This window comes from Ceratosolen solmsi, unplaced genomic scaffold (genome assembly GCF_000503995.2).
Source record: "Ceratosolen solmsi marchali unplaced genomic scaffold, CerSol_1.0 scaffold14, whole genome shotgun sequence".
Taxonomy (NCBI): domain Eukaryota; kingdom Metazoa; phylum Arthropoda; class Insecta; order Hymenoptera; family Agaonidae; genus Ceratosolen; species Ceratosolen solmsi.
Window position 1 is genome coordinate 4258269 of NW_011948420.1, and position 22894 is coordinate 4281162.

The 22894-nt window shown below is 24.0% G+C and overlaps 4 protein-coding genes across 5 annotated transcripts; 1 reads left to right on the forward strand and 3 right to left on the reverse strand.

Annotated features, from left to right (window-relative positions):
- The first annotated feature begins 6664 nt into the window (after nt 1-6664).
- Nucleotides 6665-9272, forward strand: LOC105361153 (leucine-rich repeat-containing protein 74B). Its single transcript, XM_011498259.1, has 7 exons — nt 6665-6679; nt 6829-6939; nt 6999-7412; nt 7487-7964; nt 8191-8604; nt 8674-9014; nt 9261-9272. Exons 1-7 carry the CDS (start codon nt 6665-6667, stop codon nt 9270-9272), a joined length of 1785 nt encoding a protein of 594 aa, XP_011496561.1.
- On the reverse strand, nt 9225-9976 carry Arl2 (ADP ribosylation factor-like 2). Of its 2 annotated transcripts, XM_011498010.1 has the most exons (3): nt 9912-9976; nt 9620-9774; nt 9371-9506 (listed from the first exon to the last, which is right to left on the reverse strand). In XM_011498010.1, the coding sequence occupies exons 1-3, from the start codon at nt 9974-9976 to the stop codon at nt 9463-9465; spliced, it is 264 nt and encodes an 87-aa protein (XP_011496312.1). In that variant the 3' UTR covers nt 9371-9462. The 2 variants fall into 2 exon arrangements, with proteins under 2 accessions (XP_011496311.1, XP_011496312.1); XM_011498009.1 differs by having other exon boundaries at nt 9225-9774.
- Nucleotides 9977-13373: 3397 nt separating this feature from the next.
- Nucleotides 13374-15869, reverse strand: HSPBAP1 (HSPB1 associated protein 1). The gene is made up of 5 exons (XM_011498011.1): nt 15647-15869; nt 15128-15330; nt 14772-15058; nt 14301-14682; nt 13374-13725 (listed from the first exon to the last, which is right to left on the reverse strand). The coding sequence occupies exons 2-5, from the start codon at nt 15302-15304 to the stop codon at nt 13375-13377; spliced, it is 1197 nt and encodes a 398-aa protein (XP_011496313.1). The 5' UTR covers nt 15305-15330; nt 15647-15869; the 3' UTR covers nt 13374.
- Nucleotides 15870-18037: 2168 nt separating this feature from the next.
- Nucleotides 18038-19945, reverse strand: LOC105361154 (uncharacterized; the record flags this gene model as incomplete). The annotated part of the gene is made up of 4 exons (XM_011498260.1): nt 19180-19945; nt 18500-19110; nt 18300-18408; nt 18038-18224 (listed from the first exon to the last, which is right to left on the reverse strand). Coding segments are annotated over exons 1-4 (1449 nt in total), but the record flags the coding sequence as incomplete, so codon positions are not given.
- Nucleotides 19946-22894: the final 2949 nt, after the last annotated feature.

Here is a 22894-nt window from a genome sequence, read left to right on the forward strand (position 1 = left end):
TTTTCCCCCCGCTCTTCGCCCCTCGCAAACCCCATCCATTAGGTTAGCCCCTCCCACCACTCAAACCAGCCAACCACCCTCCGTCGTCCTAATTATATGCGTCAGATGACAGTTTCCACGTACGTTATCGATCCATCTCGAGCTTTTATTTGTAATTATTTTTATTTGAGAATTTTTATTTACTGTTATGAGTTTTAACGGCTCTTGCGATCGATACAATCGTAATCGTCGTCATCGGCTTTTTGAGTGAGTGGGTGCTTCATCGCGTTATTGCTCGTATTGTTCCAAGTGGCGAAGTTTTCCAAATCTCACGAGCCGCCGACCCCCCGCCCCGCCCTCAACGGAAAATTGTTTATGCATTTCGCGAGCGAATTTCGATAATTGAAAAACATGGAATCTCTCGAGATAAATGTCACGCGACAATAATTATGTAATGAAGATGGAGATAAACAAATCATTACGACAATGATTATTTAATGCTAATATGATAATTATGTCGAGTTGTTATCGTTGTACATATGTACATAGCCTGTACTTATTAATTTTACTAAGCCTGTAATAACCGTGATACAACAGTCGCGGCGACGGATAGGATAAATCGAAGAATAAAACACGAAGATGACTACGCGATTCGATTGAAGATACTCAGATGTGCGCTGAGATAAGAGCTAAAGTAAATGTAACAATGACTTCAATTATGTCATCTTCGAGCTATCTCGCTTACTTTATGTATAGTTCATAGAATTTCATGTGCGATTTTTGCAGAGGCGCTATAAAAATAAAATAATACCGGCTCCCTGGTTGTGATACTGTGAGGCGGACCTTTCTTATATACAACTTTTTATACAGAATTGTAACAAGAATTTTTTAAGTAAAAACTCTAGTAGAAGCATTCATAATCATATGAGATTATTGGAGTAACGTAATTAAATATATATATATATAATATGAAAAGTAATGTAACAAATTTATACTGATTAATAAATTTCAAAGCATTAAAATTTCAATAATTAGAGTTTATATGGTTAGCGTGTTTCTAAAAGAAGTTTTTTCTGTAAAAATCTTGAATGAATACAAAAATAAACCAACCAACGAAGCGAAAAATATAACATAAATAAAGAAACGAATAAACACAAACACGCACACTTGTCTTGATACATACAGCAGGCTTTTGTACGTTCCTTTAAACGAGACATTGTGATAATGATGGAAGCGCGTGGCGTTGTTAACGCCGATATTTTCTTGTACTTTTTTCGTCTCATGCCCTTGTTTCTGTCTTTAATCCTAAAGAGTAACGATCAATTGTAATTGCGCACTTTCTCACTTTTAATACGTGCGAGAATCTTACAAACGCAATTTATGAAGAGTAGACGCTTGTATAATCGCGTTACAAATCGTCTCCATCTCGCTTTTAAGTTGAGAAGAAAAGTTAACAAACAATAAGTGAGCCGCTGTAGAGCGAAAAATAATGGAGATTGTATAATGCAATAGAATTCTAAGGCTTCACGAAAGATTCATGCAACTGTAAACGTTCGTATATTGTAAATATCTTTTTTTTTTTTTTTTTTTTTGAAATATATATATATATGTGTGTGAATATGTGCGTGCACGTGTATATGAATATGCATATATATGCATATATATGTATATATGTATATATGTGTATATATATATATATATATATATATGTATATATGTATATACATATATATATTTATATATATAATCATTTAAGTGAAATGGCGACGAGTATTCTCCACGTACGTCGAACGACGCGGACGAATTCTCCTAACGCTCGCTGTACTCGGAACGTGCAATTCGTTCGTGTAGGACACAGAAACACAGCCAACCCCCTCTAGCTTGTATACGTCGTTGTAAGTGCTTCTTTAAATGGAAGACAAGCGCAAAGGAACAAAATAAGCAAACAACACACTTTTTATATAATAGAATTTTTATTTTATAAAGAGGAAGAAAAACTATATTATATATCGCATTAAGGATAGATAGATCGATTATTATATTATAAAATTGTATTATTATTAATATTATATTAATTATTAATAATTATTATTTCGACATATAAGTGAGTGACTAAACTTAAATTTATTTGGCATTCCAACCCCAGCCGTGCCCGTCCGGTCCGTCCAATTCTCTAACGTTTTCTCAGCCAATCCACGCCAATACAATTGGCCATTGCATTATTATCAGCCAACTTCCTCGTTTTTCCCCGTCGTTCCCCGAGAACGAGGACTTTTTTGCTTTCTGCGAGCTGATAATCGACGAATAGGACGAATAGGCCTTACTCGTCCCACGCCCGCTTCTGCATTCTACTTGTTAAAAGTCCGCCGATATCACAAGGACACCGGGGGCATTTCAATAAAGACCACCCGACGCATCTCGTTTCTGGCCGCTTTTCGTTCTCACAGTTCCGATCACTAGCTTAAAGGTGGGGAGAGGCTGACATGAAGTTGGGCTTGACGCGAAAGAAGGAAGAGAAGGACATATCTCGACGACACTCGATGCATTCGAATCGACGAGGAATTGCAACGCTAAGAAAACGTGCCTTCCGGGATCCATAGACCTAGGGTGGTAAAAAGGAAAAGTTATGTCGAGCGAGACGATTATTCTACTATTAATCGATACTTAATTGAATCCATGGCTTTCAGATTCAATGAGAGTCGCGATAAGAAAATCGAGTATTTATGATTAAAATCGGCTAAAATTCTATCGATTAAGACTTATGATTAAAAATAAATTTTCTTTTATTTTCTATATTTTACGAGAATAACCAATGTTTTTTCATTCGAATCGCAATTGTCGTTCGAGGAAATTGCTTATTTTGATAATTTTAATAAATGATAAGCAAAGCTTTCATAGTTATAATGTTATATTATTTATATAACGAAGATAAGTTTGTTAATTTATGATATTTTCAATGCTGTTGTACATTGTTTAGTTTTTGTGACAAATGAAGCAATGAAAAATAAGAGAAATTATATGATATATCAATCACATAATGGAGTGCCAATTATTATCAGAATGATATTTCAAATCAATCCTGTTTCATAATTTTAACCTACGCTAATCTAGTATTATACAAATATAAAGCATAATTTATCTTTTAATTTTTTAGCGTAGTCTTCCGTTAAAAAAATTACTAATTTATTCTACTTAGCAATACTTTTTCATAATATTATTATTATTTATTTTAATTATTATTATTCTAGTAATTAAAGTAATTGAATAAAAGGAGTTTAATGTTGATAAGAATTACTGTATTATACTTCATTTTTGTTAAATAATATAAAAAAAATTACACAAAATTTAATTAAATTTGTCTTTATATTAATAGTATTATTATTTATAAAATGTTTTTACATTTTCAAATCCATTGTTTTCGCTATTTGAGTTTTAAACTTCTATAGCTGCAAAGAACAAAAATAACTTTAGATATAGAAATATAAATTAACTTATTTTAAATTGGAATTATAAATTAAAAATAAAATTTTTTTTTTATCCAGTTATTATTAATAATATGCTTGAGCCTTTAAATATTCTGCAATTACGTAAAATATTTCGCTAAAAGGATTTCAGAAGTTAATAATTTTTCTTGTCTTCATTCATTTTTATTGAAACTTCATGAGAAGTTAATTGCTTAAAAGAATTAATTACAAAATTAAAATTAATTCATTTGAATTTACAAATTACTAAAATTTTAATTTCACTATTTTCGTATAATATTTTGCAGCAATTTTCTGTTAGTGATGCCGATGTGCCATGCAAAGTAATGTAAAGTATTTATTTAACTATTTATTACTTTATAAAACAATATAAAAACAATACAATAATATTAATTATTTTTGTTAAGGATTATAAATATTTATTAATATATATGATATATAAAATCGTGTACAAATTACTATCCAGTTTCAGTGTACAAGTTAATATTCTGATTTATAAATTTTTAAAATTTATAATATTGCTGAAGTAAAGGATATTTGATTTGTTGCTTCATTGTAGAAAAAATTCCTTTCTAATAGATATTGCACCTAATTTACTATCTTTATGTAAATGAAATACAATAATATTTTTCTCTATCCCAATATGATGATAATAAGATTACAGGGAGGAAGTTCGACATCTACCTAATTAATTAAGTTTAATTGTAAATCCAATTTCTTCGATCACCATTGGTGATTGAGCACCGTCTTGGGAACAAAAATGTACCCATATCGCGCATATAATAAGGTTCAGGAATGGAAGTTGGTCGAATGACTTACGCCAATACGTGAGTCAGCTAGAAACATTTATTTTTCCTTTAAGATCGAAAAGGGTGGGATCAAACAATAATGATAGTTGCGTCTTATGTCATCTTGATGGGCGAATTAGCCACCAATGTTTTGCAAATTGTTTGAAAATATATTTAAAACAACAAATGGAAATGAAGATGCACGAGTGTCATCTTAGTAGCTCTGATACATGAGTCTTTCTTATAAACATATTTTTGATGCAGAAATATATCTTATAAATATATATATATTTCATTATGAATTGACAAAATACGATTTGGTTTTATTTAGTAAATACAATTATAAAGAAAAGAATAACTAAATTTGTAGATATCTTTCCTTCATATTTGTAATTTATTAAAATGAAGCAGATTGTATGGATATATTGAACTTGATTTTATAAATTAATTTTATCGTGATTTTATTTTTTGATAATATAATTGTTTAATTGTAAATATTAATATTGTAAAGCAATTTGAAAATACTACGGTTTCTTATTTTATTTTTTTTTTCATTTTATATTTTATTAATAAAGTCTCGTGTTTATCAACACTAGATTAGTACTGGTAAAAAATGATACATTTCTATAATTATATATATATAAAGATACTTTTAATGTTAATTTAAAATTCATTTTATAATGCAATCTTATGTTTAAGATTTATATATTTCTAAGATTATATGAACGATAATTAATAAGATTTTTATAAATTATTTTAAAATTTTTAAACATTTTAATGGCTTTTATATGCATTATTCAAAGATCATAAATTTTTGAATTTTCAATTTAAAATTAAATTTAATTTATTAATATAAGACTATAGATTTCGTATTTGGAATTATATCTAGTGAAATAAAAATTAACATTGTTATTTTTTTGTTGAAATTTGTTGCGATTATAATTATCAAAACTTTAAAATTAGGGTTATAATATATTTCATAATCCGAAGTATTACTAAATTGATATTTTAATTTTTATATTTTTAAAAATATATTTTGAATATTGTAATTTTATTGAAAATTTCAAAAGTAATTAATTATATGTTTTACTGTATATATATATATATATATATATATATATATATATATATATATATATATATATATATATATATTTTTTTTTTTGTTTATAATTAGTGTATATATATATATATATATATATATATATATATATATATATATATATATATATATAGATATTCTTTCATGAATGTTTATAATAATCCGAATAAAACTATTGAATATAAAATCACACGTGATGGTTGCTTTTTTACTTATTTAGTACCCTAATGAAACTTGTTTTTAAGGAGAATTTTTTTCCTGTAATTTTTTGAAATTTTTATTGAAAATATTTTAAAATATAAAATTCTCATTAATTAATATAAATTTATAAATAAAATTTTATAGTTGTATTTTTTAACACTCTAATTTACCACAATTTCTTATGCACAACATTATTTTAGAGCGATTAAAATAATTGCTTCGGCATTTTTCAAACTGAATAAAGCCGATTTTAAGAACCTTAGGATAATATAGCTCCTTCTGAAGTGATAAAATAATAAATATAAAATTTATAAATACTCAATAAAATGTGTGCATGATTTTATATTATATACAATGAAAATAAAAGTAAATGACACTTGAACATGTAATAGTTTTTACTGCATAGAATGTTTGGAATAACTTAAATTAAAAAAAAATAACAATTTGCCGACCTTAAAGGAAAGCTCATAAATGATGTATAAGATTTTCTAAATTAATATGTGCATTTGTAAGTATATTTCATTTTGTTAAATATTGTGAAATATATAAAAACGTTACTTATATACTTGATACTAAGTTAATGAATTTATAATGTAAAATTATGATACATTACTAATTATAAAATATAATTATTACTAATTGATTAAAAAAATTTTTGTTAACATATACATCTAACTTCTAAGCTAATTAAATAAATTTGTATAGTCATTTGTAATTGTTTTAATTTTATTATATTTTAACATAATTAACATTATTTATCACATTATATATGCAGACGTTATTTATTAATATATTTTAATGTTTTTTAGAGATAAATGTTTATAAGCATAAAAATATAAATGAAAATAAAACTATTTATTTGCAGATAACTTCATAACGATCAATAAAAAATTTCGTGAATTTTAAATTATAGGCAAAAATTATTCTAATGCATAATTTATCGTGATTTTTATATTTATATTTATACATACCGATGTATATTTATATATGTATATACATTTACGCATCTACATAATATGATTCAAAGATAATTTATTAAACGACGGTTACTATTAACGTAAAATTCGAACAAAGTTATGAAAACACAACATTTGATAATATAAAATAAAATTATGGAGATAGCTCAAGTAAGTATAAATACAAATACATTTTTAACATAATAATACACAAAATGTTGCTTACGCAAAGAAAAATACAATATACTTTATGAAATGAAAATCTTTTATGAATGTAATAAATAAATGATATTATTTTTATTAATATATTGTCTAAAAAGGAATCACATTTTATTGACGAGTTAAATAAATCTGAATGGGAAGATCATGACAAATGGTCCGACAGTGATATTAAAAGTTCCGATTCATTTGGTTCAAGAAGGTTTAATGAAGTGGGTACATCAACGAATAAAGCTTCCTTCCTTTATATTTTTCTAATTAATATTGTTAGACAGATGATGAAAAAACGATATTATCTATTTCATCCGGTCAATCCGAGACATTTGTATCACCCAAAACAAAAAATGACGAAAATGTTCTGACTTCTGATATAAAAGAAAGTATTTTAAGAAATGTAGAAATAAAGTTATCAAATTTACACAAATTTTACCCTGTTTCAAAAGATTCGGGTTTAAAGTCAGCATTTTGGATACTATATCCAAATCCACGAGTTTATAAATCTGATGGAGTTGAATTATTTTTTGATTTAGTTAAATCACTTAATCTAATACCAATATCTTGTTTAAGACAGCAGTTAAAAAGTGACACAGTAAGTTTAAAACATTATTGTATAGATCCAAAAATCATTCAACCTTTAGTGGAAGCTTTACTTAAAAATACGACAGTAAAAAATTTGGATTTACAAGTATGATCATAATCTATATACATTTTAGTTTTCAATATGTTTCTTAATATAATGTAATATATGTTTCTACATAGTTTAATTGTTTAACAGCAAGTGCATGTTACCATTTAAGTAAACTTCTGTTTCAAAATACTACGTTATGTTCGTTAAATCTGACAGCTTGTAAAATTGGTGAAAGTGGTGCAGTGAAACTTAAAGAAGGCATAAAATATTCACCAAATTTGAGAGATCTTAATTTAAGTGGTTGTGAACTTGGAAGCAAAGGTTTATATTATATTGTAAAGGCAGTGTCAGTCAACAGTTTACTGCAAAATCTTAATATTTCTAACAATAAAAAATTGTTTTCATTCACTCAGTCTCTTATATCTGTGAATCTTAGTTGGAATAGTTTACATACTAAAATAGCTTCTGAAGCCATATATAAAGGCTTAGCTGAAAATTTAACAACAACAGATATTGATTTATCATGGAATTCAATTGGCAACGATAGCTTTCCTTATATTGGTTATTTAGTAGCTAATACTAAATATATTAAAAGACTAAACCTTACAGGTACTTGAAATAAGTTCATTCAATCGTTTTACAATACTTCATATAATATTAGATTAATCAATGAATGTAGATTTATCTAAAATAAAATAACTTCAAACAATAAATAGTATTTATAAAATTAGGATGTTAAATAATTAAAGAAACTTTTTTATATAAATATATGATTTATATTTATAAATAATTAAGATATTTGTAGAAATAAGAATATGAACATTAATTCTTATAGCAAATCGCTTAACCAGTGTCGAAGGATTAAAAATAGCAAATGCTTTATTAGCTAATAGATGCTTAGAAGAACTTGAATTGAGTAAAAATCCATTAGGATCACAGGGAGTTTCAGAATTTTTGCAAATGCTCATTTCAAATGATTTTATTTATTGTCCATTACTGTTACTTAATTTTGAAGACTTATGGGTGACAAAAGATACTCTTTCAACATTAACAGGTTTAAAAGAAATAAAACCAGACCTTAACATTAAAATTGGTGGAATTTTGGAAAACTATAAAATAAAAGGTCCAAATTTAAAAGAACTATTTTTAAAGGCAGCAAATCACGAAGCTATGAGTTGTAAAAAAAAGAAAGATAGAAAAAATTTTGGTATTTTTATTTTATCATTAGAAGATTCTATAATATCCAAAGGTTTTTATGTGAATTAAGTTCAAATAAATATAATTTACATATATCTCATTATTTTATAACAATTTTTAGAGGACTTTATGAAGATATTAAGAGACGCCAAAATAAGAATATCTGATAATCTAGCAAAAGAAATTATGAATCAATTTTTAGTAACCAAACATACAATAAACCAAGAAGAACTAAAGATATCGTATAAATTCTTTTTTCCAAATACAAAATTACCAGATACAATATCTGTAGCTGCTACAGATAAAACAGAAACAAATACAAAGAAAAAGAAAAAGAAATCAAAAAGAAAGAAAGGAAGAAAAGGAAAAAGAGGAACGAAAGGAAAGAGAGGTAAAAGACCAAAGAAAGGAAGAAAATTAAGACTAAAGAAAAAGATTTCCAAGAGAAAAGGCAAGAAGAAGGTAGAGTCATACATTTGTAATTACATAATTTATAATAATGTAATAAATTGAAATTAATTTTTAGGTCGAGCATAATGAAATTGATGAAGATAATTTATTATCGAGTTTAATCGTGTAAAAATTTTAATTGTAAATAAAATATATTTATTATGGGAATTATTAAAATACTTCGGCACTTTATAAAAATATTGTTTTACTTTAAGGACATTCTAAAATTTAAAGAAAAATTAAATATTCACTGTTCAGTCTTATTACTAAAGAATAGATTGATCAATTTTTGTAAAAAATTCGTTTCGAAATATCATTTGTTATCCAATTAATACCTTCTAACAGATTCTCAGCAGTAATGGCTGAAGCTTTATAAATTTTCCAATGATGTGTTTTAATACTTTCTAAATCTAAAATAGTTGCAATATCTTTGGTTGGAACTGCTCCCGGCAAATCTTGCTTATTCGCGAAAATTAATAAAGTAGCTCCTTCCAATCGTTCTTCCTGTAACAATTTATGCATTTCTTCTTTACAATCTTCTAAACGTCTCCGATCCGCACTATCCACTACCCATATTAATCCATCTGTGCTTTCAAAGTAATTTCGCCAATATGTACGCAATGATTTTTGTCCTCCAACGTCCCATACATTAAGTTTATACCCATTATGATCTAACGTTTTTATGTTAAAACCTAAAGTTGGAGATATGGTATCAATAGGATCACCAATTAATCTTTTCACTATTGTTGTTTTTCCAGCATTGTCTAAACCTCTGAAAATATTAATATAAATTAATTCTCAATAAATGTCATTAAATATTATAATAGTGTTAAATCCTATGTGAAAATTACAAGAATAATGTATTATACATTATTATTGTTTTTATCATTAAATAAAAAAAATACGTACAACATTAAAATTCTCATTTCCTTTTCTTTTCGTTTAAGCTTCTTCAATATTGTTAAAAGACCCATTTTTTATTTCGAGCAATTCTTATAAATTCAGTAACAAAATATTTAACGTCTTTGATAAGTTATTTTCAAAAATTGAGGTTCCCTTAAACTAATACATTTTATTTCAAATGTTTAATTATAACGATAGATTTTATCTGCATCGTAAAATTCAGGAAATTAATTATGATATTTATTTATGTATTTTCTTAATTTATAATAAAACTAGGTGTTGAAATTTCAGAACTCCAAAAATTTTGTTTGATTTATTGTATAATTATTATTTGTACAGTTATATCAATATGAATCATATAGTAAATGTGACACTATTTATTTGTAACATAATAAAAAACGAAAATATTTTCATTTTTTACTGTCATGGTGGCCTCTACAATACGCATGCGCATTTTACATTCTACTTTTGCTATTTAATTATTCTTTATGGCATTGTTCTAAAAATCTGCGAATGTGAATGTTCGTCGAAAAAAAAAAAATCAATAATAGTCGATAAACTACAAATTATTAAATATAGATTATAAAATTATTTAATAAGCTTTAATATTTTTTCTTAATATTTTCGTTTATTTATTCGTCTTTCACCTTTGGTACAAATATAATACTAATTATAGAAGTTATGTTAATTACAGTTCTATGTTTAAAATAAAGTGAAAAAATTATTATTTATGATAAAAATTGAATCTATTTATGAAAAGTATTTAATTAATAAACATATTTTAAATGAGTAATTGAATTTATAATAATATTTATGAATATAATGTTTACAGTTTAAACAAAATTTATAAATATTTCAAATTTACTTTAAATTTTAAATTTAAATTAATCATTTAAAATATTATCTTTAGTAATAGTTTTTTTTAATTCAATTTATTTAAATAGCAAGTAATTTTTTAGTGAATAAAATGAAATAAAATAAAATGAATAATATAGTAAAATATTTTTCTTGATATCATCAATAATTTAAAATGTTTTCTCCTTGTCTTTCATATATATTATTAAATTCTAGAAATTAAAGTTGTTAATCTTGATTATAAGTGTAAATAATGAGTAAATAATATAAAAATTGAATTTTTCATACTCCAAGTATAGATATCGTTAAGTGTCTCATGTAAATGTATCGCAATCATTTTTATTCATAATATAATAATTGATCGTTTAGTTAAATTTAATTTTTATATTTTATGATTTTATAATTTTTCGCAAATATATAATATTTTATGATTTTTATTCTAATTGTTTCTATATATATTAAAAATTGGTTTCGTTTTTTATTATTAAAAAAGTAAGCAATAAGAAAATAAAATATTTATTAGTTTGTAAAGTGTGCTTACATGAATTTGTATATATTTCGAAAAAAGTATTGTTTTACTAAAAATGTATGAAGTTTCTTTTAATATATGGTGTTATATCGTATATGCGTAAATTTTTTTAATTTTTATAATTATTCTATGTTTACTAATCTAAAGTGTATAATTTTTTTCTGATAAAAATAATTATTGATTAATTATCCACAAGAATACAAGATTGATGAAATGCATTGAAATAGTGTTTACATTGTTTTTAGTATTATTTTCTATTGAAGTTATAATTGTATATTTTATTATTACTATATTACTTTACAAAACGTATATTATTCTATGGTTTGCTTTTTATGCTCAATACCCTGATCTTTACAAAAATAATTATTTTTTTAATTAGATATAAAATATATATTCTCTTTCTGTATTTCTAGAAATTTATATACAAAGTAATTTTTATACAATTTTACTATTTAAGTTGCATTGTAGGCATGCAAAAGTTCTATTTTATTTAATTTGATGTACGTATATTGACAAAATTCCGATTTTCTGTTTGTATATCAAATATAATATTAAATATAATGTCAATTATTTTTCTTTGATTATGGTTACATTTTTGACATAATTAATTTTTTTTTATAATTTAAGGTTTATGGTACAAAAGACATCGATGATATATGAGGAAGAAAGATACATTTATTTAAATATTTTTACTTGGTCCTTATATTAATTATAGATATTATATATTGAGAAATAGAATATTCAATTTTGAAATTAAATTATTTACAACTTAATGCAATATTTGTATTATTTCAATCTATGTTAGATATAATAAACAATGAGAAAATACATTTTAATATGCTAATATATTATTGATTGTATTTTCATAAGATCAAGTGAAGATAAATAACGAATAATAGAATTATTTTCATTAGTATAATAGAATAATATGAGAGGCGTAACAATATAAAAATTCATGAAAAATTATTGTGTAGTCTAATAAATAAAAGAGTAATACAAATGTTGGTCAATATGACGAAATGTTTATTATATAAAATGTTTCTGCTTTGTTTATAATGTATATTTGGTATTATTTTATTTAACTAAATTTTCGATTTAAATAAAATAAAATCTTATTTATTTATCACTGTATTTGAAATAGTAGAAATGGTGCCATATTAACTACACATATATATTATTTTATATTTAGAATTCTATGATTCAATATTTTAAAGTGAATATGGAGCATCACTTATGGTCACTCGGTTACGAAGAATAATTAATAGAGCAAAGTTGAAACGTTTAGGCATAGTTTTATTATCTCAAAGCTTATGAGAAAAATTGCAGAAGCATTATACAAATGAAAATATATATTAGTATATAAATATATATTAGTAGTAATTATATCTTCAAATTTATTTATTTAATTTTTTACATTCTAATTTTACTCACAATTTCGAAAAACAAGCATAAAGTTATTAAACACTTGGGAACAGTATAAAATCTAAATATATATGTCTTTCAATATAAAGATATATTCTAATTTTATGAAATCATATAATATATGTTTCCATGAATCGACAATTGTATTACCAAAATCAAAGTGATTTTACTTTATAAAATATCAGACAAAATTTAGAAAAAAATAAATGATGAGATTGTGATTGTATGTAATCAATGTACATGAGTATTGCTTGAATAAATAGTGTAGAATATATTATTGTATTTATTAACAGAGTAATTAAAACTTTTTCAAATTACTTTGAAGGTTCACAAATTATTAATTGTTAAGTTAAAATCTGTAAATGTAATCTATTAATATAAAAAAGAAGCATAATCAATCATAATTTGTATAAATGTAAGATGTACATATTATACAATGAGTAAGAATTAGTTTAAATTTAGCAAACTATGATAATAAATAAATACATACTACATTATGATAAATAAAACCACAATAATAAAATATTAATTGATATAATAAATTTATATTATTTAGAACAATAATATTAAATCTCTACTGATATAATTATATATACAAAATATATAATTAAAAAGATCTTAAAGCTCCATACTTTTAAGTATAAACGTAATTGTCACTTTTTATTAAAGATTGTTTTCCAATTTTTTTACTAAAATTTGTGATATTTTTAATATAACTGAAGGATGACAGAAGGCATCAATGACTGCTTCAGAAATGAAAGAATTTGAGAAATCATTAGTTTCAACAATATTATCTTTTAAATTAATATCATCTATCTTTGTGATATTGTTCTTTGTAATGAAGTCATTTATATTTTCAGAAGTTAAATCAGGAAGTATTTTGATGTAATTAGCATATTTTATTTTTAAATAGTCTAAAAAATCTGTAGTTATTAAGTTTAATTTTTGTCGTTTTTGTAAGGATTCTAGAGTACATTTTTTCAATTCTTGACATTCCTTAAGAGATGTTTTTACCTAAAAAAATTAAATTTAATTACATAAATTAGGTAAGTGCAATAAATGTGTGCATTATTTCATAGTTTTTTTTACTCGTGATATAAAATAAAAATATTTTTTACATAAGTCATGATAATTTATTGAAAAACATATAATTTTATGGAAATAGTAAACAATTATTAAAAATAATAATTAAATTAACTGTTTTCGAGAAATATTGTAGATTTCTACTAAAAGGTACATTTTTAATTCAGTGTTTATTATCATATTTAATACGATTACTTGTTATTGAGGTTATTATATTAATTTTATTTAATGATATTTATAAAATTGATAAATTTATTTACAATAAAAAATAAATTCATTAGAATTTTTATTTTACAATATATTTAAAAGTAATTTCCTGTATTGCAAGCGTATTGCTGGTAATTTTTATATTTTTATGTTTATACCATTCATTATTTACTATAGATATGCATTATTGTATTTATTTATAAGTGAAAGTGACTGAATTAGAAAATGAAATCGTATAAAATATTCAAATTTTCAAGATTTCATTTAATAATACAAATGTATAATTTTTGTATACTTACAAATTGTATAGATTCTGAAAAATTCGATTCTAATTGATTAATTGTCTTGGGAATGCTATTACCCATTGTATTCATCACTAGATGCACAAGAGTTTCTTGTAATCTAGTAATGCAATCTTCTTTTACAGGTAGCCATACATTGACACTCAAACTAGTGTCTAAAGATTCAACATAATGCCACCATCCTTTTGGAACAAACAATACATCTTTTGGTTCTAATATTATCATTTTTACACTACCAGATAAGTTGCTAATTGCTTCAATTACTAATTCATTTGGAGTAAAAAAATTATATTTACTGTAAATCGTTGATTCTTCATATGGAATGCGAGTAGGCTGCATAGAGTTACTACATTCAGGGGAGAATAACAGCCATAATTTTCTAAAAATAAATATAATTACTATCTTTATAAAATTATCAACTCTTATATATTTTATAAATGTATACAACAATTTAATTATTAAATATACCTTCCATGTATTTGAGCAATCAAATTACATCCATAAGTATCTCGATGGCAATTAGTATGTGCACCTTTACTACCAATCCATATTGTTGAATCTGTTCCATCTAATTCTAATTTAAACTGTTGCCAATCAAAGGATTTCAAAATCTCAGGCTTTTCTTGAAACCATTGATTTATATGTTTATAATCAAAATAATACCATTTAGATAAATCATTAGGTTCTGTTACATCTTTTAAAAATTCTTTTATAGTCTTATATTCAATTGGTGTTTCAACTTCCCATTGTGGATTCTAAAAAAAAAGATGCAAAGAAAATTTAGATATATAAAATTACAATTACCATTAAATTCAAATATTTACAATTGTTTTGATATTTTTTCCAACTCTGAATGGTAATTTAAGATCTCCAGATTTATTAGCAAGATCTTCTAAGCTCCAATTAAGTAATTTCCAATTACTAAATTCTTGTGCATTACACAATACATTTTTAAGTACAATAGGTTCATTTATTTCACATAATTCATCTAATTTAAACATCCCTTCTTATAAAGTTGATAAATAATCTGTAATCATTATTTATACTATAATTAAAAATATAAGTCCTTAGAATTTTCGTATAAACTTTTTCAGTAACATTCCATAAAATTTTATGAAGCTATATAAGTCTTTAGAGTTTATTTATTCTTTGTAAAGAAATAAACATATCCTATTTATTTGCAATTGAAGTAGGTTAGTATTTTTTAATTTTAATTTAAATAATTTTACAATATTTATATATACTAATATTTATTTTGAAACTAGTTTTTTTATTCAATTAATCTTAAATGTTCATGTATAATTATTAAAAAATATATATATATATATATATAGAAGTACTACCTATGAATATTTGTTTGTGTTTACGCTATACGTATTAAGTCATTATGCATATTAACAATCATACAATATTTATAATAGCTAACAATTAGTATAATAAAGACTCCTTATTTTTGATAATTAATCCTGTTATTTATTCTGTGTTGAGTGAATAATATCATTAACTTCAACAGTAAATTTACTTCTCTTATATTGAAAACAAAATTCTCAACGTCTTTTGTATTTATTACAACTGTAGCTAACCTACAATAAGGGTCTATTATATGGAAAAGTAAAGTAGGTAAAAATAATATAATTGTTTTTCTTGTTAGCATTTTTTTCATATTATTTGTAAATAAATTTTGATTTATGAAGATGATTTTTCAAAATATTAATTTTTAATACATTGAACGGTTCCTATAAAATTGAAGCATACATAATTTATTCTATATCATTAATTTTTGCAAAAAGAAGTTTATAGTAATTTTTGAATCATAAAGATGTGAAAAATTTATTGTTAATATGTATTACTATTAAAACTAAATATAATGATTAAAGATTTCATTAAATTTAAGTGTTTGATATAATTAAGACAAATTTATTTATATAATATTAATTGTTCACATTTCATTATTTTAACAACTTATAAGCTTTAAAAAACTTGAAAATAGTGATTATTAATAATATAACAATATTATATTAACAATTATTTGTATTTTGAAATAATAAAATTAAAAAATGAATAGGATCTATGAACTTATAATTGATATATTATTTAAATAATAATGAGTTAGATAAATATTCATTGAATTCTTTATATAGTATTGTTAGTTCATATTTATAGTTTGTTATAGATTATAAAATTTTTAAATTTTTTGATATGAAATATAAAAATATAGTCTTATATTTTGAAGCTATAAATTTTAGTTGTTATAAACAAAAACAATATTTTTCATATAAAAATTAAATTTGCATAACTGTTATTTTTTTTATTCATATTTTGGAACTTCAATTTAATAAAATTATTAAATATTTGTAATAAAATAAAATTGTCATTCATTACAATTTAGTTAAAGTGGTTAGGAATTACTACATTAAATCAATTGAAACATAGTAAATTTATAAATATTGAAAATTTTAGATAGTTTTGCTTAGAATTTTGAAAACCATCTTAAAGTAATGCAGTATGGCATATTAAATTTCTTTAGATAAATTAATTTTTTAACAATATTTATTAAATAAATGTCCTGATCTATTTTCTTTCTTCATGTACTTCGCCTGTGTAACAGAATGAAATAATTTTGAGTCTTGGGATATGTATTGTTAAGTTTTTCAATAATTTATGAAATATAGATATAATTTGGAATTGTTCCTTGAACGATAGCATAATGAGCTATAATACTTATTACAAATATAATTTTAAAAAGAGATGTCTAAAAGATAATTTATTTATATATATTTGCAACAATCTTATAATCTGAGTAAAACATATAATAACTTAAATCATATAATAAACAATAGGGGTAGAATTTACTATTATTTATTAATTTATTATAATTGAATCACAAAGCTACTATATTTTATTCAATTGTGCTTGTGGATGCATTCAACTATGAAAGTCGAAGATTTATCTAGTTAGAATGATATTTTAAGTAGTTTAGTGTTATGTTTGACATTTAGATTATTAGTTAACAAGGTTTTCGAAGTTGCCACAGGATTATTGTTCTACAGCTACATATAATCTCTTGTCAATATAAATATAATGGGTGTGCACAATAAGACTGAGCTTGTACAAAATTTTATATTGTATAATTCATTTAAAATCAAATCTTCCTATTTGGAGAAAGTTCAATCTTTATTAAATAGTTTTAGCCCATGTATAAGCTTTCTCCTCAAGTTGATTGACAATTATCATCTGGATTTAAATAACTCTAATAATTACTCAATACATGTTTTTATTTCTTTATTTTATAATTAATCTGTATAGAAGTAAAAATTAAATGTAAAATATGAAAAATTTGAAAAAATTTATCATGCAATATTAAAAGAAAACTTATTTCTCAGAATATGAGCTTTGTAAAATCAGCAAAAAAAAGTAACTAATTTAAAAATTTGTTAATTTTTATATTTTAAATTTATATTATTATAAATGAATTAAATTTTTAATATTTATATTTTAAATCTATATATGTACATACTTTTATAATTCTGTATTGTATTTTTCACTTTCAAACATATTTTACTTGTATTTTATTATATTCCATTAATGTAGAAAATTGTTAGTTTATTGTTATATTTAATGATTTATAAAAACGATGCCTTTATAAAGTATAATGTAGTAGTTTATTTACAAATTTATTACTAATTATTTACAAGTCAAGTAGATAACATGAAATTATTGTCACACATTAATTTAGAATGTATTTCTTTCATTAAATATGGTATTTTTTCATTTTCTGTAAGTGTTTTCCAATTATTTAAATTTATCGGTATTACTTCAACAGATAGAGACTTAATAACATCTATATACATTGAATATTTGCCTATAATAATATTTGAATTTTGAAAATACCAGTAATTTGGTATTTCAAATATAAGAACTCTAAAAAATATATTTATATAAAATTATTATTAATAAATATAAAAAAGTGTAGAATGTATATATAAGAAAACATACATTTTTGAATTATTGGGGACTTGTAAATCCTCTATATATTCTATATTTTTATCCTCAATGTTGTTAATAGCAATTGGATATCCTCCATTTCTAAACATCGTTATGTATTCTATAAAATAATTTTAATTTCATAATGATATTGAATTATGTAATTGCCAATGTATGTACTGTTCAAATTACTTTAACAAACAGTTTCTCACCAATTTGATGATATAATTTGGTTTTAAGATTTTTTTTAATATATATAGATCCACCTAAACCTTTCTCAAGATATGGAAATAATTCAAAATTATATTTTGTATGCCAAATAGTAAATTTTTTGATACATTTTTCTGATGGTTCTGGTCCATTATAATTTGGTGTAGTCTTTAATTTCTGCCATAAGTTAAGAAATTTGCGACCCGCTACATTAAAGTAATATTCCTCATTGCTAAATATATTCGTCAATAGGGAGGCATTATAATATTCAAAGACTGCAAAATTTAAAGCACTATCTAGGATCTTTTTCGATTTAATTAGTTTTATTATTTCTTCATAATTCTTTATCAATTTTTGCAAATACACATCTTTCAAGTTGTATTGTGCATATGCATTTATTAAGGATGATAATACAAATTCTTCTTTGAAACGTACTCCATTGTTTTTTTCTATAAAATATCTTGAACAAGTGTAGTCTAGTAGATGTTTTTGCATATGCCTTATTCGAATAAAGGAATTTAAACATGCTGCAGCAATAGAAGAAGTGACATCACGTGAGGTGATTACTTCAGCACATTTATTGAAAAGTGCTTCATTATAAAATTCTTCATTTCTATAAATTATAATCATTATTGTTATTTAATGGAATTTAAATACTAACTGTTAAAGTTTACATACATACTTATTATTGTCTGCTGCAAAAACCATGTTATGTAATAAAAATAAAATATCATTGGTTTTGATTTGATGAATATTTTCAATTAAATATATTTGTAATTTATTCAAAATACTACAGTAATTTTTTGGAAAATGTGGCACATAGCTCATAGCAGTTATTAAATTCAAAATAGTATTAAGCGATGCATTTTGAAGGTTACAGTTTTTTACTGCTTCTAAAGCCAATTTGAGTTTTTCTAAATCATTTTTATGGTTCATAAAAGCACTAATTACGAAATCTAGATTATTTCTATCTAAATCCATTGATATTTTTAAATTAAATTTTTGTAATAAATCTTTTTGCACAAATTGTCGAAGCGTATTTGATTGTATTTTAGAATTTATGTCAGTTAATTCTTGATAATCCTTTGGAGTTAAATTAATTAACTGGTTTTTAATGAATTTTAAAATAATTTCAATAAGTTTTTGAATATATGGCATTTTGTAGTCAATTAATGTTTGCAAAACATTTATAATTATTGGTATTTCTAGTTTATGTCCATCCATTTTTATTAGATTAAAAATTACATTCACAATAGCATTTTTATCGTCTTCTTTAGAAGATTTTATTCTGTTATACAATTTTGATAAAACTGTTACTGTATTCAAAACATCCAAATCACTTATTTCTTTATTATTTACAGAGTTATAGAACGTTGATTGGTCTTTGTTGGTAAGAACATGATTATAAAACAATTTTTCATTTTTGATCAAATGAGATAAGGGTTGACTTTTTTTAGCTTAAGATAGAAATTAAATAGATAGTTATATAATAAAATAGAAGTAAAAAAAATTTAAATGTTTCATGTTAAATAATTTAAATTATCGATGAATCACATATTACCTGAAAAAATTGTAGCTTGATGCAAAAAATCTGTGATAATTGATTGGTGTAAATAAGTTGAACCTTTCAAATAGGGTGATAAACCAAAAATATTTCTAGTTAACATTTTCAAATTATATAAAATCTGCAAAATTATAACTAACCTTTTTAAAGGTTAGGTTACACAAAAAATCATGTGTAATATATTTGATATTTTTTTATAGAATTTATTAATTATTAATGAAAAAATATCACTTATTCATAAAGTATTTTTTGTTTATTCGATTATATACAAAATAAATATTTATTTATATACAAATGTTGTAAATTATAACTCATTTTGTATTACAAGCTCTATCAATCTCTTTGCTTTATGAACACATTTTTTAACACAATTTTCAAACATGAAATAATTAAGCATAAAATAAAATAGAAATTAGTAGACCAAAAGTAATTTTGAAAAATGATTTGCTTTTAAATACTCGTTTTAATTAAGTACTGTATGTCCAAATGAATTAATGGTGAATTAAATTTTTCCTACATTCTTTCTTAGTTAATAATACAAAAGTATAATGAAATAAAATGTTTATAAATTAACTATAAAATAAGTATATATTATTAATTTTTATGGGCAATTGGCAACATTAAAGGAATTAATATAATTGTTATATAATTATTATAATATATTATAAGTAATGTAATATAATATAATATAATTATATTGTTATATATTTATAATTAGCGTTCATTCTAAGAAAATGGAATAGATTATAGTAATGAACAATTTTCGGGAAAACACTATATTCATTTATAATATAAAACATAATTTAAGGAGCCAAATGTAAAGTTATAAAATTGAGTGTAGTTTATTATTTGCCTAATTATTTTGTATTTTTTATAAGTTTCGGTATGTAATGTTTAAACATATATATACAATGTATATAAATCATAAAATTTATAATTATATTGTAGTGATTAATATAAATATTAAAATCATTTTGTGTGTATTATTTATGTCGGTTTGTCTGGGATTAGACTAAAAACGTCCTTATGATGGTGGGTGGAGGTTTGCTGGCAAGTGGAAGGGGCAATGCAATTATTCAATACTGCCTTTTATGTTTATAATCTTTCCTTTTATTAAATATAATAAATGATGAATAGTTAATGATCTATAAATGTCTTAATGAGTGTATGATATAGTGAATATATTAGTGTTTCTTCAGTAGTAGCGGTGGCGATAAGTCCGTACGTGTATTCTTGATACCCTGGAGCATGATTCCGCTTCTTCCTTTGGGTAGAGTAGTGTAGTGGAAAACTCGTGGTGGTAGGGGCAGGAAGTTAGTGCCGTCTTGGCAGCCGGCGAAGAGGTGAGCTGTAGTGTACGAAGTGGTGGGAGAACGTCCGTGTGATGTCACTGCTTGTGTCCGTGAGCACAAATGTAGTGATGGTATTGGTGCACGTTCGTATGCTCGATGTGGGCGTAAACCGCGGTGTAGAGGTGAGATGTAAGAACGAGCGGCTGGTCGTATCTTACATGAACTGGCGGGGACCGCGGTGTAAGGGTAAGATGTAAGAACGAGCGTCTGGTCGCATCTTACTTGAGTTGGCTGGAACCGCTGTAGTAGTTAGTAGTCGTAAGAACAAGCGTCGGCGTTACTTACATGCGGGCGTCAATCGCGAGTGTAGATTGCCGGTCCTCTCGTGATGGGTGCTTGTTAACTAGTAAGAAGTAGTAAGGAACGAGCGTGGTGCGTTGCTTATGGAGACATGGGTGCCAACTGGCTACGCCGATAGCGCATCGGTGGCTATTCCCATGCCGCTATTTGTCGTGACGTCAATAGGGCATAGCTTTGTAGGGTTCATTTGTTATTATTTCTCCGAATTATAGTCGTATGTTCGAGTTTTTCGATTAGAAGCATTCGTTGAGTCCATTGGCCAATGTTTACCAAACAATGCTTCGCGCGCTCATACCTCTCCCACTTTGTATTCCACTTAAAACTGTTGTAATCCGTAACACGGTTATAATTACAAATTCATATTTCTTTAACAAGGAATATAATTAGCATTTAATGCTGTATTATAATTATAATTCTTATAGTATTTGTAAAACCGAGGAAAATATATAAGATTCTTACGTATTATCATGATGTTAATACGACGAATATTCTTCAAACAACAAATTTAGATGTTTTCTCTAATAATGTAGCTACACTTCATCTTAAAGAAACAGTATCCATATAAGTAAATATCATTATGTTCTTCACTAAAGAAATAATTTATTATGAAATATATTAAGTGTTTAAAATATAATGCTTTTTGTCAAAGAATCCACATATTTTGTAACATAAATGAAAAGAATCACGAGGCCTGCATATGCGAATATTTACAAATATTTAACAGGTAATATTAAAAAGAATAATTTTAATAAAAAAAAAATTGGCTTTTTAACAGCAAAATTAGTTGCATATTTTTGTGGAAATTTTTATTTTATAATAATTTCCAAAGTTTATTTAATAAATTATATATTAAGATAATTTGATTTTTTATTAGAAAATTTTTCGCTTTGAAATATGTAGATGTAAAACAATAAAAGAATTTAATAAATAATTTATTATTTTATAAAATTAAGCAAGAATACATATTTAGTTATTTAATGTATTTTAGACATTTTAAAACTGCAGTGCTTAATTTTGAAATAAGTAATTAATCAAGGAATCTAGAATCGATGGAAGTAAAATAGAAGCCCTCTTAGTATTTAGAGCATTGAAAGCATTCGTACAAAATATATATTAAGATTACCATTGTTTTTATGACAAAATTTTATTATTTAAATTGTTTAACTATTTAGAATATTTAT